The following is a 22653-nucleotide window of genomic DNA, read 5'->3' as shown; positions in this document are numbered from 1 at the left end:
CTCTACTATCTGGCTGTGCTGCAGGCACAAGGGATTTTAACTCAGAGTTTAATAGGAACCTATCCCCATTCTTCATTTTCTTTCTGTGTTAACATCCATCCTGACTGCAGTGTGAGCCATCACATCTGAAACAGCTTAGTCTGTAGCAAAGACAATCTTTTATTATGTCAAACAGAGCAATCAGAGGAGACCAGTAAAGCCACAGAAAGAGGAAATATGAGCTTGTTTTTGGAATAAGGTATAGGGAAATGTGGTTATTGAGCTTTTTATTGTCTATTCAGCTACTTTACCTGAAGATTTTTATATAAGTTGAAGTGGTTTTACCACCTTACAGTTTAAAGTCTTATAAAGCCATAATGCACCACTGTAATAGTAACATTGTGTGATGTCTCAAGTGTTGCTATGGCATAAGAGGTGATGGGATTTTAAAAGACAAGAGGGTTACAGCTTAAAAAAGGAAAGGGCTATCTGCACTGATGTGTTCTAGATGGGTGAATTCACAAAGCATCTCTTCAGTCTCCACACCTGGACAGCAGTGCAGGAAGAGTATCATTACACCCCAGCCGTGTGATGTGAGACTGCTAAGAAACTAGAAATCTAACCGTTATCTGGGAAGGAGCGGTGGGATAAGGAGCTTTGAAGAAAAGACAAGAGGAGATTTGCCGCCATTTCTCACTGGAAAAGAGCGTACTGCTTTACCTTCCATCTTGTGTGTGGTTCTTCACAAGCCTCTCTTTGAAAAGATGAAACAACCACATGAAAACAATATAGGACAAACGTGTCAAACGAAAAACAAAAAACTACTAGTAGTTACTAGGTCTATTGGGATTATCATGGCTTAACAACACAATGTAGCGCTCCAGTGTTATGTGTGAACTCTATTTTTGTGTGCTTGTGCGTAGCAGGTTGAACACCCACTCTGTGGGGCACCAGGAGCCAAGTGACAAGCATTTACCAACGAGGCTCCCAGCTGCTAACTGTAGCTGAACAATAGGAACGAGAAAAGAAACAGAGGAAAAAACAATTACCAGACACTGCACTGCCAACTTTAAATTACTAGGAGGACAGGATATTGTTGGATGTTGGCTGTAATGTTTGAGGAATAAACAATAAATCAGAAGACTAACTTGAAGGGAAGCAATAATATTGATGTTAAGCTGTCCACTTTTGGTCACTATTGCCGCCTACAGTAAACACAAGACAGAAGTCTCAGCCCCCGAACCACACAGCATACTATTCATTTCTCAAAATTGGGAACACATTTCCATGTTTATGTGGAGGACATCTGGCCTGAAACTAAAACATTTACAGCAGATATCAGATTAAAAAGATGATTTTTGGAGCAAAGTTACCAACTTTAACTCACTTAGCTCAACTAGATTACTTTGTGTTGCAGCAGCAGCTTTAAAGTATTACAAGGATGTTTTTAACTGGTTATCAAACGGTCTTCAATTAATACTGATGCCACTATACTATATTAACTACATAAACAAAGAGGTGAGGAGAGGGCTATTTCTGTATAATTATTCTTAACGTCTGCCACCGGGTCGGATTCTCTCACATTCTCCATGAAATCAATGAAACAAGGTTGTAGAAACATGACTGCTTTTGTGTCTTCATTGATGCTTAACTTATCAATACAATGACACGTTATTATTAAGTGATTATTATTATTATTTGCATTCGTCACAAACGGTTACTGAACTAGCTGATGTTTCCTTTGTTTGTCATAACCTAATATTTATTGTATCAATAAGGTCATTTTGAATAATGAGGTTGTTGCACAACAACACGTCCATGTAATGGATAACTGATGAGCGATTAAATGTGATTTACTGAACGTCATCCAGACGTATTAGATGGTAAAACACGCCCTGGTTAGATAACTCCTCTGATATGCATCCACCAGATGCACATAAATGTCCTGCGTAGTGTAATAATGCAACTATAACCAAATCAAGCTCCACTATGCACTTTATCAGTTATCATATGTACACATTAGAAATACAAATATTGACACATTCTGACCAGTCACCATTAAAGTTATAACAGCAACACATGACCATGCAGCTGATCCCAGTGCTGTTAGACAGTACTGATGTAGTTAGCACTGCTATGTAAACAGCATGTCTATATGTCTGCCGTGGAACACAAAATCTCTACGCTCTATTGTAAAATTGGTCGGAGGACGAGAAGCAGAAGCCCTCCTACACAAAATGACAACCAGGAAATTATATGACGAGAGCACTGAAAGCGTAAGGTCAGGTAGTCGCTTTACACCGATGTCATTTTTTCTTATGAGCCATTTAATTCATGATACTATGGTGAATTGTGCGATCATTGCATTGCATTACATGCATTCAACCAAAGTAATAATTAATACTGAAAATATATATCATTTTATAATTTCTTTGACAACATGGAGGGATTATATCACAATGCACATTATTTGTGGTATGAGGCGCTGCTATAGAATGATAAAGGTTGTGTAATTAAGTGAAAAGGTTTGATGTGAAAGTGTAAATAAATAAATAAAAAAATCAGGCGGCTAGCTGCATTTCACCTTGTAACGCCTCCATTTATTTCTTGAGGCTTATTGGCCTGCATTTATATTAAAAAAAGGTCCCTGCTGATAAATGAAATAAATTTATATGAAATGCCTAAGGAAAACTTTACTTTATATCGTAGGCAATTTTTACGATTTACCTTGAACTTTTTCCCTGTTGTAGGACAAAGATTCCAAAATGAGCAACATCAATGAAAAGCTATATTCTGCTAGTTTGTCTTTTGTCTCATGGCTTAAAAACTTAAAAGGAACCCTCTTCAATCTTCTCAAAAAGAAAAAAAGAAGACAAAAATTGCGCGGATAGAAAACCTGGGGCACTTCTTTTTATATTTCCACTATCCTTTCTTGTATTTTTTTTATCTGGCAATGAGACTCGTAGAGCTGATTGCTGTGCTGTGCCGGATATTAATGCCCAGGGAATTGATAGACAAATCGAGGTAGAGTTGGCGGTGGAGTTGGGGGTTGAGATTTAGCCAAGCTTTAAGGAACTCGTGGTGGACCCCTGGCACTGTCTTGAGCGCCTGTCATCTTTTGTGGGTGGCAAGTGTGACACTTAATGAAGCCTCACTGTGTGTAGTGGAAGAAGGAAGTCATGCTTCTCTCACTCTGAGATGCCATTCAGGGCTGCTGTAATGAGCACAGGCATCATGCTGTAGTGGCTATTTAGGCTCCTCGCGCGGTCACTGCGGCTCAGTGTGCTGTGATAAGCCACTGGCACAGGCTGGCATGAGCAGAGTGGACAGGGGACATATGCTGAGCTACTGAAGCCAGACTGCAATGTCTCGCATGGGATATGAATGGCACAAGTTTTTATATCTTCGATGTTGACTTTCCAAGGCAGACTCAAATGTTCCGAATTGGGCAAAACAAGAGCATGGTGTGTGCTGTCAGTGCTTAAAACATCTTGATGATGGAAGGAAATTGAGCACAACAATTGAGATGTAAGAGACTGAGATACTACTGGTTTTAAATCTTTATACTCTCTCTTAACTAAATAGCTTAGGAGCACTGAGGCCTTGTTTAGTGTTTGATACCCATACTGTGTTGTTATACATTTCTACAGCAAATTTGTGGGCAGGTTCATTCTGCAAGAAATATCTGTTGGTTGTGTTATTATATCCACTTAATCATTACTGCGTTTTTGCACATTACTGTAACTTCAAAACACGCCTTTTAAAATGTCAGACATGAGAGCTTTCGAAAATGCTATCTGAGACGGATAATAAACAACGTCTGGAGCGTTCATAAATGGCAAAAAAACGTTGGGTTTCTTTTAAAAAGTCAGCTGTGCAGCCCACAGAATTGCAGCTGCTCTTTCATTTACGCCTGTTGGCCTTGTTGTCCATTTTAAAACCACTCGGGTATGAAAACAAAGCGCTCTGTCCTGGTTATTTATTCTTTTATTTTAAAAAGGCGCATTGAAAGCAAAGGATGAAAAATGAAGAGAGAGAGAGAGAGAGGACGAAAAAGTTCTCTCTCACACCTTTAACTGCAGGATAACCAAGGACTATAATCCAAAAACTGAAAATGAATGTCTCCCTTAATTCAATACTTTATATATTCAGCCACAAAACTCACTTTGTTAAATTAAACACAAAACCTGAGAAAGCGTGTCCCCTCAATTCCACTACAGTTTGTTTTGTACAAGCCCTGAAGACTTAAAGCGTATTGCACTCATGTTAGGTAATGTTAGCCTCCCATATTAAAATCAACTCAGGTTTTCCAAGGAGTTACACTGAGCCAAAGACTGTGTTCTTTTACTGCTTTCAAAAAGAGATGGAGGAAATGCAGGCAGGAAAATAAGCAGTATGGTGCAGATAGTGCTACAGATGAGAACAGTCCAGCCTCCATCTGGAGGGGTCAGGGGGCAACAGGCAGAGAGAGAGGACACTGAGGTTCCCAAAACTGTGGGAGCTACTCACAGGGAATGGTGCGCAGGTACAGGTTGTCCCTGATCACCTGCTGGAGCTTATGGTCCAGGGAGCCCTTCTGAAACTGCAGGCTGAGGTAGTGACGCAGATCAGTATTCAACACCTTACCTGGAGGAAAGGAATGAGAAATATGGGTCAGTCCGACAATTAAATCACGTAGGAGGGCATCTACATGGCACTCATTTACAAAACACCCACTCTGATGATTTGATTTTGAGCTAATTAAAAAGACATTCTGAAACGTACATTCAAAACAAGCTATACCACGCTCCTCCGACAGACAACAACACGCGCTACAAGCCACATATCAAAAGGGTCCTTGCCTGGACAGCAATTACTTGCACCCAAGAAGGCTAGGCGCTAAGTGGCAAGGACGGCATACTGAAGGCGTCGTATGGGATGAAACGTTAATTGGGTTCATTCATTAAAATCCAGATGCATGCATTATAAAAAGGAGTTACACATTACGAGGACTGTTACTTCCCGGTAACAACAACATTTCAAATGTAGGGGCGGCACAGTCATCTTCAAGAGGGAGGGGAATGTACTCCTCTGAGTGACAGACAGGGGAAACAGAGAGATAAAGAGAGACGGAACAGAACAGAGAGAGAGCTCCCTTGTGTTTCTTACAGTAGCACTCTTCCTCTGTGTGAACTCCAGCTGTGGGGCTCCTTCTTTGGGAAAGGACACGCAGGGTGTGCTTTGAATATGACTTCAGTTACACTGTGGGCATCAATAACCAGCGCTTTATCCTCAAAGCTTCCTAGCAGGAGGTACAGAATTAACCTGAGCACTAGGGCCCACTATCTAGATAAAACATCATGTAGCAGTTCTCACAGTCAGCTGCAACAATACCTGTCAAAATAGTTTCATGTTCTACATCTGCTTTCTCTTTTTTGTGCGGTCTCAAACACAGCTCTTGGAGACCAGAATGTGGTAATGTTTTCTGTCAACGTCTGCCAGATTGTCTGATGCAAGTGTTAAGATCAGATCAGAAAATGTTGACAAATCAAAATCAAGCCGCAGTCAGGCTGTGAGTAATGTCATCCAGACTGAATGAGATCTGCATTAAGCTACTGCGAGGAACATCAGTTAGTGAGATAAGACACATCTCCCAGCAAGACACCTACAGAGATTGTAAATACATAATTTTACCCATTGTGAAATTAATTCTGCTGTTGGCTAATCTTCTGATGAATATTTTATCATTAGTGTGCCAGACACTTCTTATTTTCGCTACTTCTCTGATCAACCCCACACCCAAAAGTCACTGCAGACTTGCTTTGATTTCAATATGAAAGAGTTTTTTAACTCAAATCTATTCATATATATAAAAAAAAAAAAAAAAAAAAAAACTTCCCTCTCACCCTCTTGGGGTGGTATCTGTGTGTCATCCTCAAGCTCGGGTCCTCTACCAGAGGCCTGGGATATATATATATATATATATATATATATATATATATATATATATATACAGATACATGAAAAGATTTCAAACTCACAGAAATTGGCAAAAAAGAAATCACACTGCATAGTAACAAAGAGAAATATTGCCACAGTAAATGAAATGAAAATGCAAAGTAAGAAGCATCCCACGCATCCCACACTCTACAAGAGTTCTACTCTGAAACTTGAAGACTATTTTTTATGACAGCCATTTTCAGCAGGAAGTTTTGAAGGATAAACTTGGCTGTTGGGGAAAAAAAAACTATTGCCTATCAAATCCCAAACTATTGTAAATTAAATGAAGATCTTTTATTCATCCCCTAAGGGGATATAAAATGACTACCGCTGGGACTGGAGATTATGTTGCCTGTTTGAGGGGATCGATTCTCCCCCCCCCTTAACATCTGTCAAAAAGTGTTGTTGAAAATATTTTTTGATTAAAAGCATTTTTCGGTTTCTTGCTTAGTGGGTGTTCAACACAACTCAATACTTTCGCTCTGCAGTCTCACACACGAGCTGATAATTCAAGTGATTTTGGTATTTGGAGGCTTTCAAGTGTGCCTGCTGCTTTACTTAAGTTGAAACAGTCCAGTAACTGCAGAAAGCCTGAGGTACAAGTGATGGCCGGGGCCAACAGAAGCATGGCTCTCCATTATGTAACTCTATAGACTTTTTACTGGCACAATGAATGTGAAGAATTTAGGTCAAAGAAACAAAAGCTGGGTCTGGCTGCGCATTGCAACTGGAAAGCCACAAGCCTGCGGTCCATGTTCCCAGAATCTATGAGACATGAAAAACCCCAAAATACACACAAACAATACACATCCCCTTCCCTCCCCTAAAGCGTCAGGCCTGTTCCCATGTTAAACGGGGTGGGAGGGATTCTGCCTTTACCAGGGCTTTCATCATGCTTGGGAATGCCACCCTGGATCCATTTTCACACACTGCCTTGAAAGATCAGATGGTTTCAGTATGGACAATGGATGGAGCTAATTGTTACCACGGGATTCCAGCAACCAAGGGTAGACACCCCACTGGTTCAACAAAATCAATCTCTCTCACACACACACACGCAAACACATGCAAATCACCTCCCCTGTCCAAAGCAAACTCCCACTCAAGTGCTTAATAGGGTAGTCTTTGTGGCTCGCCTGTCCGGTTGCGTTAGCGGGCTACATCATATCTAGGGAGACGGAGAGAGAAAGAGAGAAAAGGAGGGAGCGGCAACTCTCAGATTCCCGCTAGGTTACAAGGCAGCGCATCACTGGCCTGCCAGGCCGGTAGTACAAGGCATGTGGGACACAAAGGAAGCCTTTGTGCCTTGTCATCTGGGTTATTAGACACTCTCTCATACAGGGAGGGGGGAGTTGGTGGGGGAAAAGGGGGCTGCAGTTCAAGGATGGCAAATCATTAAAAACAGAGGGAGGGAGGGAGGGAGGGCAGGGTGGAGGGGAATGTTTGCAGAGAGGAGTAATGATGATGCATGTGAACACACGTGGAAACCCACCCCGCCTCTCTCCTCCTGCCCTTTCATCATTATTCTCTCGCTCTGTCTCTGACTGTGCGTGTTTGCCTCTCTCGCTGTGGAGATTCATCAGCCCTGGCAGATCCCCACAGGGCTCCTCACACCTATGTTTGAGATAACTTGCTGAATAGCTATCGGCCTTGCGTGCATCTCCACTTTTTCTTTCTTCCACTGCTAGCCACTTAACCTTTTGTTTTCTCTCATATCTCAAGCATTCGCTTTCAAGTGTTGCCTTCCTCTACCTGTCGCTGCCTCTACCGCTGCCCCTCTCTGCCTGTCTTCTGCCTCTTAGATCAGTCTGGATAAAGACCAATGACAGTATGATAAAGGTAAATAAAAACCAAGCTCTTGCTCTGGCAAAATTTGCTATTAGTTTTCAGTATTAACACATGTCTAAAATGAATGGGAGGATGAGGTGGAGAGAAGAAGAGAGGGGAGGAGAGGTCAACAAAACATACTGCATGGATGTACCAACAAAACCTGCACTTTCAGGGCGCCCTAGTTAGCTCGCATGGTAGAGCTTGCACGCAAGTATCAAGGCAGAGTCCTTGTTGCAGCGGTCCAGGGTTCAAATCTGACCTGTGGCCCTTTGCTGCGTGTCACCCCCAGCCTTCAGCTGTCACTATCCATTAAAGGGAGAAAAAAAAAAATCTGTCTCTCTAACACACACACACACACACACACACACACACACACACACACACACACACACACACACACACACACACACACACACACACACACACACACACACACACACACACACAGAAATGAAAACAAAGCACATGCTGCTGCCCATCATCCTTTCCCCAGTCCCCTTAAGACACTTACATTTTGGTATCTGCCATGGGAAACTGCTACTCTCAGCTCACCTCACCATCTGTCATTTTCTGTAACTGATGTCAGAACTATTGAAGTGCTCTGCAAAAAGTCTTTCATCGCGAGACAAGTTGTTTTTCAGCCAAACACCGGACAAACGCCCGTCAACTATTATAATGCAGGTTTAGCAGCAGCACCATTTTTGACTCAACTTTATTTGCTGTAAGGCACACAGACAAAGTCTACAGTACACCAAAGTCTTTAAAATGTCCACAAGCTTTTGAGAAGATAATGAGGTTTAGTTTTTTTTTCTGCATTACAGCAAAATTGAGGTCAAACAGGAATCTGCAGGCATGTTCTGTGAGGTTGTACTTGGGTAAAGTTGTGCGTTGAGCTAAATGCTAACGTCTGCATGCCAACATGATGATGTTTAGCATCTTAGTTTAGCATGTTAGCATGTTAATGTGATATTTAGCGCCAATAGTTGTTGAGGTATTTCACTAAAATACAAACATGACAACTCAACTGATGGTGGTGCTAAAAGAAAAGTCAGGGGATCATCAAAGTCAGTCACTTTTATCTTCTGGGGACCATGAATGTCTGTCCTAAATTTGATTCAGCTGTTGAGCCATTTCAGACCGGACCGAAGTGGTGGACTGACTGACTGATGAGGCTAAAATTGTGCTCATGATTTAGAATTTTAATGCAATTAACCAAACAGGTTGGCAACGAGATAAATATTGAAAATATTGAAAACTTTTTTGGCGAATAAGCTTGCACACTAGATACTCAGCTTAAACGACCAGTCTTAGTGTTTTGAATTTGGCACAAAAAGATCCGTCTTCTGTTAAATGCCTGCCGTTTGGCTCACTTCTTGGCACACCAGCATGCCTGCACTTCACCAGGGCCAAAACAATCGACTAGCAGTAAAGATATTTAACCAGGCACCCAGTAAACGGGCAGTTAAATTACAATGAGCTTGCATAGACACAATGCTTTTCATAAATGAGAGCCGAAGCAATGCAGAGATATCACCAGCAGGGGTGTCAGTGGGCGTCTAATGAGGCAATTCTCTGACAGTAGTGCAGCTCTGGAAACAGCGAGAAAGCCCCCGCCATCTGCTAATTACCACCTTGTTAGGTTCATTTGGCAACTCAGGGTAACAGAATGTCCTGCCTCATTCTGTGTGACAGGCAGAGAGAGAATCAACAGTTTATTGGCATCTGAGGGACACCCAGATTCTTCACTTTCTCCTTAAAATGGCAGAGAGACAAATGAGATTACAGTTTCTGGTTTTCTCTTCAAAAAGCAGCAAACACAGAAAGACAGGCCTTATCCCCGAAGTCCATGCTCATGTTCACTGAAAGCGATGGTGGTAGAACTACTATCAGTCCCCTTCCAACATTTTCCCTCGAAATGCGAGAGGTGGTGTGTTTTTCCTGTCTGAGACAAGCTCTGTTGCTCTCATGGCCACTGTTTAAGGTGAGAGCTGTAATTGGCCGGCAAAAAAAGAGTCAGTGAAGTCAATTAGTAGCTGCAGAGCCCAAGAGATTAATTGTGGATGGAGGTAGACTTTTGGATGAAAAATGTTACATGAAGGAAATCAATGTCCCCAATCGCTCTTTTCTCCTCTCAGGGTAGACACATCCTTCTTAAAATCCAATTAGTGGGATTGTATCTCAACGTAAGGTCAGTCTGCACAAGCCTGGTAATTTCGGTATAAAATGGCTAATGACCAGGTTGAAAAACTCCTAATACAACATCCACCTTTCTAATTGTGTCTTTGGTATACTAATAAAAAAACTGTCCACTGTGATTTTTGAATCAAATGTTCTCAACATGTTTAAAAGCAGGATTCATAAGCAATGAGTATCAAATTCCTATCAACAACACAACATAGAAAATGAAGTGCTAGAGGAGAAGTGACTATTTTGAGCTTGCTCTGCCACAAGGACAATGGCATTATCCCTGCACCCTTGGCAGAAAAGCACGATCAACTCTTTAAGCAGATAATTGAAAGGAATGGTCTTGCTACACATTGCGTGCAAGCTTAATGTTGCGGGCTTATTATAGTCAATGTGATAATCATCAGCGCACTTGGCAATAGACACAGATGGTGTCCCAAAGCACTCGGCATTCAGAAATATATTCTTGGCTCCGGATGGCTTGCCTGCTATTGTTGGCTGACTGTACTAAATATCCATTAGTTACATGTTTGAGATAAAACTGTCTCAGTTCTTTCTTGGACCATTTAATAGTACACACCTATTCTGTTATATGGAGTATGTGTGTCTACAATCTTAGAACTTCAGAGCCGCCAGCGAGTGTGTGTAGGTGGGTGTGATGAATTACTGCTGAGAGATGTGACTTCACATTAATTCAAGGTACCGTGTCCTCCACAGTCACTGTGTTACAGCACGTGACCAAAGTGTCAAGCTTTTTTTTTTTTCCTCAGACAGTGAGAAGTGACCTTGAAATTGTCCTTTCTAATCCTATTGTGGCTTAGAGGAAGACATTTAACAAAACGCTGAAATAAAGCTAAGGTCGAGCCTCGTCCATCTTTTCTGTCCCTTTTGGATACCTAGCTGGGGCATGAAGGTGAAAGAACAGTCACAGCCACCCTGCGGTCATCCTGAGCGGGCGGGGCCTTCTCCCCTCTCCTGTCCACTTCTTGTGATGTTGAGCAGTCTGACAGATCATGACATTAACCTCTCCTTCGCCCAGTATCCATGTCCAACCGCTTCCCTGAGCACTGCTATCAGCCCTGCAATCTTTCAGGTCCAGTAGAGCTCAGTGGACACTCCCACTACCACTACAGTGGTTAGCGCCTTGCTGCCCATTGGTATCATCTATTAAAAAATGTTCAGAGAAATATCTTGACATTTACTGAATGGAGTGGCACAACATTTGGTACCGAAATTCATGGTTCCCAGACGAGTTATCATACCGACTTTGGTGGTCCCCTAACTTTTTATCTAACCCCGCTATTTGTGGTTTTCAGTGACAACTATTTGATACATCACCATGAAATTTGATACAGACAATTCATGTCCCCCGCAGGATGAATTATAATGACTTTGGTGAGCCCTTAACTATTCATATAGTGTCAACACTGGGTCAATTTAGTTTAAAATAAGTTTAATTTGCCAATGCTGAAATTCCTGCAAAGTGAATGACATGCCTCAGATGTACTTTGCGTTTAGTGCTAAAACATGCTAAACTTAAATGGATGGTAAACATTATTATCTAAGCATGTTAGCATTGTTATAGTGAGCATTGTTACACTGTGTCCTAACTGCATGTGATGTGAACCTCAGCGACAAAATCCCTGAAATCCCTTTTTTATCCCTAACTGTCTGTTGGCTATATTTTATGTCAAACATCACAATATAAAACGTGTTTTCTCTTTAAAAGGTGCTCACCCTTCTTTGGAATTTCCCCATTGTGGGACAAATAAAGGAATATCTCATCTTATCTTTTACTTGCGTGCCTTTGGTTGAATAATGTACATCATGGCTGAGCTAACAATGGCTGTTGGATTAGCCACATAATCTGTCAGTGACACTAATGATTCAGTTTACTCATGTACTGACCATCTCTAGCAGGGACTGTTTGCCACTCTCACAGCTCAATACAGAACCGTAAACTGAGACTAGTGCACTTTGTCCCACTGTGTAGGGGCTGCTATTCAGGGAAGCACTGCAAAAGAAGAAAATAACAAAACAACAGAAAGAAAAAAACAGGTCAATACAGCAAGACAGACTTTAACAAGCCATAGAGACCTCTGTTGTCCACTACCGCCACAGGCATTGTTCAAGCATGCATTTCTAGTATTATGACCAGGCAGACCGAAGGGAAGAGGGGAAAAAGGAAAGAGGATGAAAAGACCAAGGTCTTCAGGCTTTAGCACCTGTCTTTTTAGCTACTGGTTTCTCTTTCATCTCTCAGCTCCAATATCCCAGCAGCTCTGGTCCATTCTAAAATGCACCGCTTTAAACCTCTAACAGCGAGGTTCTCTCCCTCACGAGAAATACAAACAAGATAAAATGACTGGATGAAAATGCTGACATAATGCAGCAGAGCTCAGGAGGGAAGGAGTATGGTGTGTGTCTGTGTGTAATGCCCATGCACATCCTCCGCGCACATTTCTTCTTCGCCCCATTGTTCATTTGGCTGATCTGTTGTGTGGAGGCCGTCTGGATGTGATGCAGAGAAGGAGAAGCTCCCTTCTGTGCTGTGCATCATCAAAAGCCTGCTGCTGTTTGCCGTCGCTGTGGTCTGAAACCTCCGTCTGTCTATTTGCACACAGACGCATACATACACCTGCTGTACGCACACAAATGTGCAAACCCACGGACAAACAAAAAATACCCCCTCACACTGCACGTGAGCGTACATGTGCACACTCACACGCAACAGCTTCGAGGGGGGCTGACTGAGAAACAGATCAAAGAGTGGAACAATCTTTTTCGCCTCATCTCTATGATAGGAAGTGATCTTTACATCCAATCGCATGGAGAGGGAGACAAAGGGTTTCACTGTCGTCCGCGGATCACAGGGAATGAAAGACGCGACATGGGGAAAGATCAATCAGTGTATTATTGAAGCATGTGAGGGAGAGGAACCATATGGAGATAGATGGAGCAGCGTGAGCAGCTACTGCAGCTCTGTGGATTACAGTTCTGCAGAGCAACTAAAGTGATGCGCTCTTAGCCTCAATAACTTGGGCTGTCACTGACAATATGCCGCCTGATGCATCAGAGAGAACCCCAGGGGACACAAAAGTCTCTCTGTCTTGTTCTTTTTCCCCTCTCTCTCTCTCTCTCTCTCTCTCTCTGACACACACATACACACAAACACAGCTAAAATTTTTACCCCAAAAGAGGATGCTGTGAGGTCAGAATTCAAAGATCAAAGATTTTTGTGATGCAGTATAACTGAGTCTTTGCGGGTATGAAATGCATGAGGAGAGAATTTCATGGGACAGGTACCTATTGAGGTATTTGCTGTGTTCCCCAACTCACATGAGCTGTTTGTGTAATTGTATGGGCTTGCAAATGTGTGTGTGTGTGTGTGTGTGTGTGTGTGTGTGTAAGGCCTTGGGTAGTCAGCAGTAATGTTTTAGGCATGTCTGCTAATAATATGCACAACAGCGCAGAAAGCATTGTATTGGAAAGCAAAGCCTGAGGAGCTGCACTTGCTGATGACCCAGATGCTGCCTTGGTCCTTGACTCTCACACATATCTTCAAATGGCATCCTGCTGACACAGGCACACACCAGGGCTATATTTGCATACATTAGAGCTGAATCAATTAGTTGATTAATCGATTAATTATTACAGCCATTTATCAAGTGAGAACACCAGCCAGTTTTATAATGCCAGCATTTGCTTGCACTTCTCTGATTTATATAATTCTGACTGCAATACCATTAAGGTTTTGGACTATTACTGGTTATTCTGGATGCAATTATTTACCTGTTTTTTTTTTTTTTTTTTTTTTTTCCTGACAGGAACTGGACCAGCCAGCGAACTGTTCATTATGGCAATTTATTAAACTACACTTGGCACTTGTACTTAATTAGTACTTTTAGTTTCAGTACTGTTTGCTGATAAGTCTTCTGTGCTTGAACAAAACTGCGAGTGGTTTCAGGGGAAACTACAAAGAATTACCTTCAGGAGTTTTACAATGAATGCGTTACTTCCCCTCTTGTTATTTCTTTGTGATGATTCAATACTGTGTGGCAGTGGCCCGACTAATGATAAAATAGACTATTATGTAATGCACAGGGAGTGGCACACTGACGATGATAAAAGAAGGGTTTTAAGTGCATTTAGTAAGCTGCTGCAGATCAGTTTGACAATTTGACGTGCTTTTATCTAAACACTGTGACATGGAGCCCTCTTAGTTAGGGGTTCCAGGCATTTGCCTACCTTGCCTAATAGTAAAGTCCTCCCTAACATTATGAACTTTTCATTCATGTTGGTTTAAAATTTGAGATAGAAACCTTGAATCTTGAATTGACTTTTCCTGGGCAAACTCAAACTGCTGATCGATTGGCTCCAGAACAACTTATGAATTGACCTTAAGGTATGATTGTTTTGTCAACTGCTGATTCCAAAGTCAAGACTAAACTTTCAACAAATTTCAACTTTTAAGCAAAATGGATGAGTAAATCGTTAAACTGCTCCCGAAATAAGAATATTAAAACATCTGCTGAGGAAGCTCAAGCACAGCTTCTAAACAGACCTTGTGGTGAGGCTGTTTTGTCAAGAAAATAATATTAAAAAAATATATATATTAATATTAATAAGATACCAAAAAAGACTGAAGGGAAATTAATCTTAAATTTGTGTTTTACACAGAAGAACAAACTCAATATACTGTATTTAGTATAACCTCTGCAGGACCATTTCATCACCCAAAACACCTCACTGCGGAGATCCTTGGCTGGTCCTTCATTTCACTCCCTGCTGTCAGTGGCTGCGACTAAAAAAGTAATTCCAGGTCGAGAGAATGGTGTATCCACTACACTTCTCACACACATACACACACAGTCCCAACCTGATCCCCGTCGTCCATCTCCAGGAGGTCGGGCAGGGATGGTGTGCATGAAGAGAAACCACTCTCCTACATTACATCCATCCATCATGTGCTGGAGCCTCTGGCTGCAGAACAGGATACTCGCCTATCAGTGAAATGAGTCAGCTGGCTGGACTTCAGTCAGTTCAGCCCTATGTCCACCTCACATCCCTCTTACTGAGAGATGTGGGTGTGTGTATGTGTGTGTGTGTGACTGTATGCAGGTTTGTGTGCAGAGAATGGTTAGAGTTATAGTGGAGGGTTACTGAGCACAAGGGTAGGTGTATGACTTTAGCTTATTGAAGCCTATGGACATTGCTCGGCCACTGGATACTGACATTTAGTCCCTGATTTATCTGTATCTCTTTGAAGGCACACACAAGGGGCTGCTCAATAAGCTGGGCAGATGCCCAGGGAGGAGAGGCCAGCCACATCAGTCACTCACAGCAGATGAAAAGGCTTTAGCAGCCAGACAACGGCGAGCAGATATGAAGAGAATCAGAGGCAAAACCTCCCTACAACCACTGAATGTCAACTGAATATTTACCTCATGCTGTTGTTGAGGCTCTCTCTGATGACTGCAATTTGTATTCTTCCAGTTGCACATAGCAGACGTTAATTATGTTTAATAAATAATTCTTCCACATGACCGATGGACTCATGGATAGGGGATGGGGGGGGTGAACTGGAGCGAATCAAAACAAACATCTGTGTGCTTGCTGCTGTTACGAGAGAAATGGGGTTTGACTGAGTCAGCCAACACCCCATCTCTAAACGCTACACAGTGTTTGGAGGGATCACATCATGTGTCTATCTGTGCATGTGTTTGTAGGTAAGAGGTAACGCTCATGCATAACAGCAACTCTGCTCGCTATAGGAAGCGACACAGTGGTGCAGAAAGAGGCTGTGACTGTGTGTGCCCGAAGGAAAACATAAACAGTTGTTGATCCACAGACAAATGTCACAATGATCCAGTGAAGCCCCCAGCTGCTTTATTAGCATCTTGAAAATATAAGGGGCTTTCTGTCAGGAATGAACAGTGCACATGGGGAGTGTGGTAGTAATGACACCCAGCATGAGTGGGTGAGTCATGGTGTTGTGTTGCTCAGGGACTGATCCAGTCAGAACTGATTTAATAGAGCAGAGTCCTCTCCCTGTTCATCCATAGGTCTTTGTTATTAGTATGATGTCAGAGAGATAGCTCGCCGGAGCTTTCCGTTGGGGGGGTTTGGGATTTCTGATTTGTTCCATGTGCGATAGTTCTTGCTGACTCGGTGAGATTTGCTCTCATTTTTGCTGGCATGAAGTCACACACATACAAACAACAGGACAGGGGTGACCTGTGAGGTTAACCTTAAGAAGCACAGGGTGGTTTCAATAATGACAAAAGAATGGGGCCTTGGGGGGGGGATCTGTGAGTAAGCCTAATAAAAATTTAACTGATTCCTGATTCAGTGGACCGGCATCAACCAGCATGACACCCCTATCCCCTTACCACCACATCTCCTGACAAACCTCACATGCAAGCACAAAACCACAGAGATATTATTTCAGAGACACACTGAAATGTCAATAAATGCTTAAGGACATGGCAACTCCTAACCACAAACACATTGACTCACTCCCACTGACTCACTCAATGATAATTATCTGGGTTATTTTGCCTCAGATGCTCTTCTGATACAACCAAACTGAGATGTGCTGTACTGTAAAACACAGACAAACAGTACAAATGCAGAGAACAACACACATGGGTTAATAAAAGGTCAAGAATGTGGGATAGAGGCAGGAGAGGTTACGAAGGAAAAAAATGTGTTTATTTATGGATTGATGGAGACTCAATACAGCTCCATATGTAGTAGGTGTACTCTTGTGTCCATCTTCAACGCCCCCTTGCACAGCTCGAGTTGGAGGTGCACTGCGATGCATTCGGAGACAAACGCTCTTCGCCTCTTTTGTGCTCTCCTCACACACTCCTCAAGGTTTCTTTTGACAGCTGAAAGCCTTGCCATCTCTTAGCGTGGAGAAGTGTGTCTTGCTCTGCATCAAAACAACCCTGCTCTTATGTGTCGAGTGCTATGAAAAACAAGTTTGGCGCTGGCAGCACTGAAGGAGAAGAGAGGGGAACGACGTGACAGCGCAGAGTGACGGCTGCACACAAACCCGAGTTATTAAAGCGAATACCACGAGCCTTACTTGTTTTTTGGTTTACTTTCAGTTTTTACACTGCAAGATCTTCAATCTTGAATCTGCAATCTTTGGACCTACAGCAGGTACTTAGAGAACTTATTGTGGTGTTGACAAGGGGTTTCTCCCTGAGTGGAAAATGGTAGCTATTATAAACCAGCATCAAAGAACAAAAAAGAGAAGATATTTGGTTATTAAAGTTTCAAATCTATGCAAGTCCTAACAGGAGCAAGGGAGTAATGTTATTTTGTGCAATAACACACAAAAAAACACTGCTAAAAGACAAAAAGCATGAACACAGAAACACCAATCAACCATCTGTCTGCGGTTACATACTCACACACACGCGCCCACAGTGGATGAGCAGATTAATGATGTGAATCCTCAGGTGAGGGAATCCATTAGGCTTAATTACTCAAACAGGACGTCCCTTTATTAGAGCTCACGTCCCAGCGAGAGTAAAGAGAATGAGGATGCCAACGATAAAGACAATGATAAATTTAATTAACTGTGAGATTCTACTGTAGGGGAATTCATACCACTCTGTGCGATAATCCGCTTTCCCGGAGAATATTTCTGAACAGGATTATCAATGGGAGAAGGAGCAAAGAGCTGGCAGCAGCGTGAGGACTGAGCCGAGTGGCAGGGCATCGTTCAGAGAATGCAGGATTTCCCATTAGGCAACTCTTGGACGGGTGCTGCCTGCTAAAACGCTGGTGCCTAGGGGAGTGAAAAACTGTACTGGGAACTGACCCGTCATAATACAGCCAGTAGTCACAAGTCATTAATGTCACTTTTGAGGAGGACTGGAAGTCATATAGCAAAAAAATGTTTCTGACACTGTCTATAAACACTGTAGTGTTGTGCTTCTGTTCATTGTTTCACTTTGAATCGTCCACAAAAGCCTCACTATCAATTAATTATCAATTACTATACACACTGATTCATATTCATGGTTGAACTGTGGAGGCGAGGTCTGCTGCAGTATCACTGTATGTTCTCTGGAAAGACTTTTTAACAGTTTACCACTCCTGCCCCTGCCTGCAAATGCTGCTCCCTGTATTTACACTGTTGTACTAATTGTGAAATGGTCAAAGAGATTAAATGGCACCACTGTAATAAGAGATTATGTCAGTCATAACGCAGCTTTGCACCTCGGGGCTTGATGCTGTATTACTGCTCTCAGTGTGAATGACAAGCCCGTCAGGAAGCAGGCGTAAGGAATCTATTAGGGCCAATGAAGAGACAGCATGTTTATGCGGTGCAACCCCTAATTTTCAATTACAATAGTGGATTAATAATAATCAGCACACCCAGGTGGTGCCTGTGATTAGCTAATCTACAGAGGCATGCATAATGACATCTGTTCCACCTCTTGCTAGCTTGCCCTGGTTAACATACTGTAGCAAGCAAAAGGAGGGAGAGGAGGAGGGGCGAGCGACACATTTCTGTGAGAAAATGTTTATCGGGAAAAATGTCCTAAATTATAAAAAGACACACAAGGTCACACTATGATGTCTGTAACTTCACCATTCACCCTCATTTGAATCAGTATCAACAGTGAAGAGGGAAGAACAGAGAGAAGCAATTATAAACTAAATTTGCTCCGTTGAAATGAACTGACATCACACAACATCTTGGCCTACCCGGCCCCAGTAAAAGCCCCTCATGGGAAAACGCCGGCACATGTGGAAAAATCAAACTTTGGCACTTCAAAGGCATTCTGCCACTTAATCAAGTCGACACAAACCCATGGCAATGATGATTAGTCTTTTTCAAACCATTTCACTCCTAAGTGGACGGACAAAGTTAAACGCTCACAGCCAATCTTCTTAATGGGGAGGGAGGGAAAGCTGAGAGCAGGCGCTAATTCAGAGGAATAAATACATTTTCAATTAGCCAGCAGAGATGGTGGAGGAAACGCCATTACACAACAGTCCAGTTTTCATCCCATAGCCCGACTCGGACTGAGGCATCACTCATTGTTGCGTTAACGACTTTTAACTAATTGTCTCTACCGCCGGCCTGCTTTGACTTTGCTCACCATCTTTAGATCAAATACACAAAGATAATGAAACTGCTGTATGTGGCCTGCCAGAGTGTAAACCAGCGTAATTATCTCAGCATGAAATTTACTAGGCCTGCCAGGGACAACTGGAACTTTGTGTAATGTATGGTGTATTTCGAGTTCTTATCATTACTTCTAAGATGGCTAAATGAGATTATTGACCCCTCGACCTGTTCTATTATAGAGCATAAAGGCGTCACAGAAGTGTCACAGAGGAAGGAAAAAAACATGTTGATGTATGATAAACTGTCTCATTCATAAATTAAAACCATATTTCTACTCTATTCAAAGCCATTAATAAGTTGTTGACACTGTACTCAAATGGTGGCAAACGTCAGTATTAAGTAAACAGGCCCAAGAGGCAGGCACACACTAAAACCAACAAGATGCCTACAACTGCGAGTGTGAAATGTTTGTAAAGCCTTTGAAATTACCTACATGGTTTTAATTAGTCTGAATGTATTAGCTTCAGTCAAAACAACAGATACATAATGTACAATGTGACACAAGGAAAACAAGGAATATGAATGGGAAGAACTGACTTGGGAAATGATCCAGCAACCCCATAGCCAGAAACACATTTTGGGAGGAGTCAGGCAACATTGTTAAAACAGGCCTGATGTTATAGCTGAAACTTGCCCTGGACCTCAGAGAAAGAGTTTGTGGCAGCTCATAAAGCCGGTGACGGCTGCAAAAGAAAAGTCAGTGAGCAGTCAAGATATGGAAGAAATGGAGGAAATTCAGAAAAGGCTGTTTATCTCACGAAGAGATCCTAAGACACAGATTGTTCCTGGGAAAACAATTCTGTGGGATTTTCTATTCACAGATGAGACAAAACTTTAACTTTTGGGCACAAATAAGGAACAATATTATTTTAAGGGAGAAAACACTGCACACTCTACCAACTGTTCTGTTATAGAAGGACAGTTAAAAAATAGTTAAAGCCATGCTGTCAGCTCTGCGAGGTTGCACTTATGGCATAGTGGTGCTTTGCAGCTTAGTATAGCATGTTAGTATGATAACGTATGATACTTAGCAATAATTAACATTAAACAAAATTGTAATTTTGAAGATATTTGGTCATAAACCAAAATGTTGATCAAAGTGGAAATGTTACCAGATAACACCAGCAGATGGAAAGTGAGGCAATTTACAATCTTATTACAATCCATCCAGTGGGGAACATGAATGTCTGTACAAAATTTCATTGTCCATTCATCCAAGACAATCAAGACACCCAGAGCAAACATTATCAAACTGCTGGAGGCACCCAAGGGGTGTACGGAACGACACTCTAGCATGGCTACAAAACTATGTGCTTACTTTATACTCATTCCTTTGACACAATAAATATGCATATTAACATACAAATATTTACATTATATAACAAAATAACACATTTACAGATGTGAAAAAGGATTATCCTTTTTGTATAATGTATTCACATTGTGTAACTGTTATGACTTCTGCTAAAATAAGCCACACTTTATATGATATTACACCAGGAAATCAGGTAGTTCCAAAGGATTCAAAATGTTTTTTGGTAGTTGCTTTATTGTGACAAAAAAAAAAAATCTATTTTAAATTGAAAGTCAGGAAATACTTTCAAAACAAGGACTAAGATCTTTTAAGTCATACACTGAAATGAAGTGAACTGAATGTCTTATTTTCAACTGGGATAGGAGTTTTCTTTTATGACCCCTGGATCAGATAAGAAACCAGCCATGGGAAAGGTCCCTCAGACTGATAAAGCGCATAGGAGATAAAACCCAGCTTTAAAAGAAAAGCAGACACAGGTTGTAAACACTAACAACTCAGAGAGCACGCAGCATTGCTCTCCTCTAAACGCTGTGTCCGAGGGCAAGCCAAATGAGGAACCAGCCTGTGATTGATGTCACTTATATCTGTCCTCCCCTCCTGCCCCTAGCACAATCATGCTGAACATGGTGTGAAATGAACATTGGCTCAGATTTATGATATTGGGACATTGTTATGAAAAATGATAAAAGCGGTTTCAAGGTTTTGGATGAATGAGAGAGAGAGAGAGAGAAAGGCAAAAAGGGAAAACCGTAATTGAATTCTGCAAGGATAAATGTTGGAACGCCAGCTCATATTGGATGCAGCTTGCTGTAGGGCCCTTTTGAATGAGAATAATAATGATGAAGAATAGAAAACAGACAGTAGGGAGGCGAGAGGCAGAGTATCAAAGATTTGCATCTTCTGTGCAATGATATCACTGTGTCAAATCCAGCCTTCCAACACTGCATATATTCAATCAAAACTCCACTGGCTTCTCACATGGCGTTTGGCTGCTTGGCATGCTATCCGCCTTCATACTCCATATAAATATTAGATGCAGTGCACACAGAGCAAGAGGTTCACTATGCTGCAAAGCTGTCTGACGGAACAAAGACAGACATAGACAGAGTCAGACAAAGGAAAAGGAAAAGGAAAAGGGTAAGTCAAAATACAGACGTCAAAGCTGACTGTCTACATTATTGTATTGAGAAAAGGTAGTCTTCAGTCATTTGCCAGAAAATGAAAAAACTTTGAGTAGCACAGAGTGGTGATGTCAGCTTAGGGCCAGGATGGTTACAATGTGGTGTCTTTTCATTACTAGCCTGCATTCGGACCTAACAATCGTTTGGTGGAGAAAAGAAAAGAGCAAGGCAATCAGCAGAGAGAAACATCAATCATCCTGAGGCCTTTGGGGGATTTCAATCCTGGTGACTGTGCAGGATACACTGTGCAGGTTGTTTTGTCAAGAAGTAAAAGCACTGTCATGCACAATTCTTCATTCCGCTGGGAATATATAGTGCTGACAGAACATGTTTTATTCTGTTTCAATCAGGCTAACTAACATCTGTTTTAACTTGGGTAAGTTCTCTGTTCCTTAAATCCCCCCGTGCAACACTTTTCTGGAAAACAGCTCTATCTGTGATGGTGATGCAAAAGATTAGAAAGAGCTGCAAACATGATCACCCTGCTGTTTGGTCTTTGAAGAGGTTTTATATTTCCTAACACACATTTCTGCTAATGTCCAACTGAACATGATCTCTAAGAAATAAGTGTTTCCACAAATGCATCTTTTGATTTTTACAGACTTTCTTTCAGAAAATAGAGTAGAATTCATCTTCAGCTCTTACTGTATATGTGTGTAATTGGGCTCTTTCAATCCCTCTAACAACAATAACAAGAATCTTACTTGACTGTAAATCACATAATCACATAACTGTCTCATAACTGCAGAGTAGTAGTAGTGGACAACACAATTCACCATGTGCATACCTTTTTAGAGCAATTACCTTTCCCCGAAGTTGAGAATTTAAAGCGAGAATGAATCATTGGTACAAGAGCCTGAAGAAATATTGCATTTACAGATAGCACACAGGTGGCATCGTTTCCCAACGTGTTGAAGACTGAAGAAATTAGACACTGCACAGCGGGGCAGAGGCTGCTCCAACGCCGTCAGGGAAGTTTACTGCCGTCCACTATGAGTGACTCCACGGCGAGCCTGGCAGGAGAGATG

At 41.9% G+C, this 22653-nt stretch overlaps 1 protein-coding gene across 2 annotated transcripts in view; it reads right to left on the bottom strand.

Annotated features, from left to right (window-relative positions):
• Positions 1-22653, bottom strand: part of magi3a (membrane associated guanylate kinase, WW and PDZ domain containing 3a) — a 104770-nt gene that overhangs the window by 36150 nt on the left and 45967 nt on the right. For both annotated transcript variants that reach the window (XM_051426287.1, XM_051426285.1), the window contains exon 2: positions 4489-4605. In XM_051426287.1, coding sequence (XP_051282247.1) covers positions 4489-4605 — 117 coding nt within the window. The remainder of the gene's footprint in view (positions 1-4488; positions 4606-22653) is intronic.

Source organism: Dicentrarchus labrax, unplaced genomic scaffold (genome assembly GCF_905237075.1).
Source record: "Dicentrarchus labrax unplaced genomic scaffold, dlabrax2021, whole genome shotgun sequence".
Lineage (NCBI taxonomy): Eukaryota > Metazoa > Chordata > Actinopteri > Moronidae > Dicentrarchus > Dicentrarchus labrax.
This window is presented reverse-complemented; position numbering and strand designations above follow the sequence as displayed.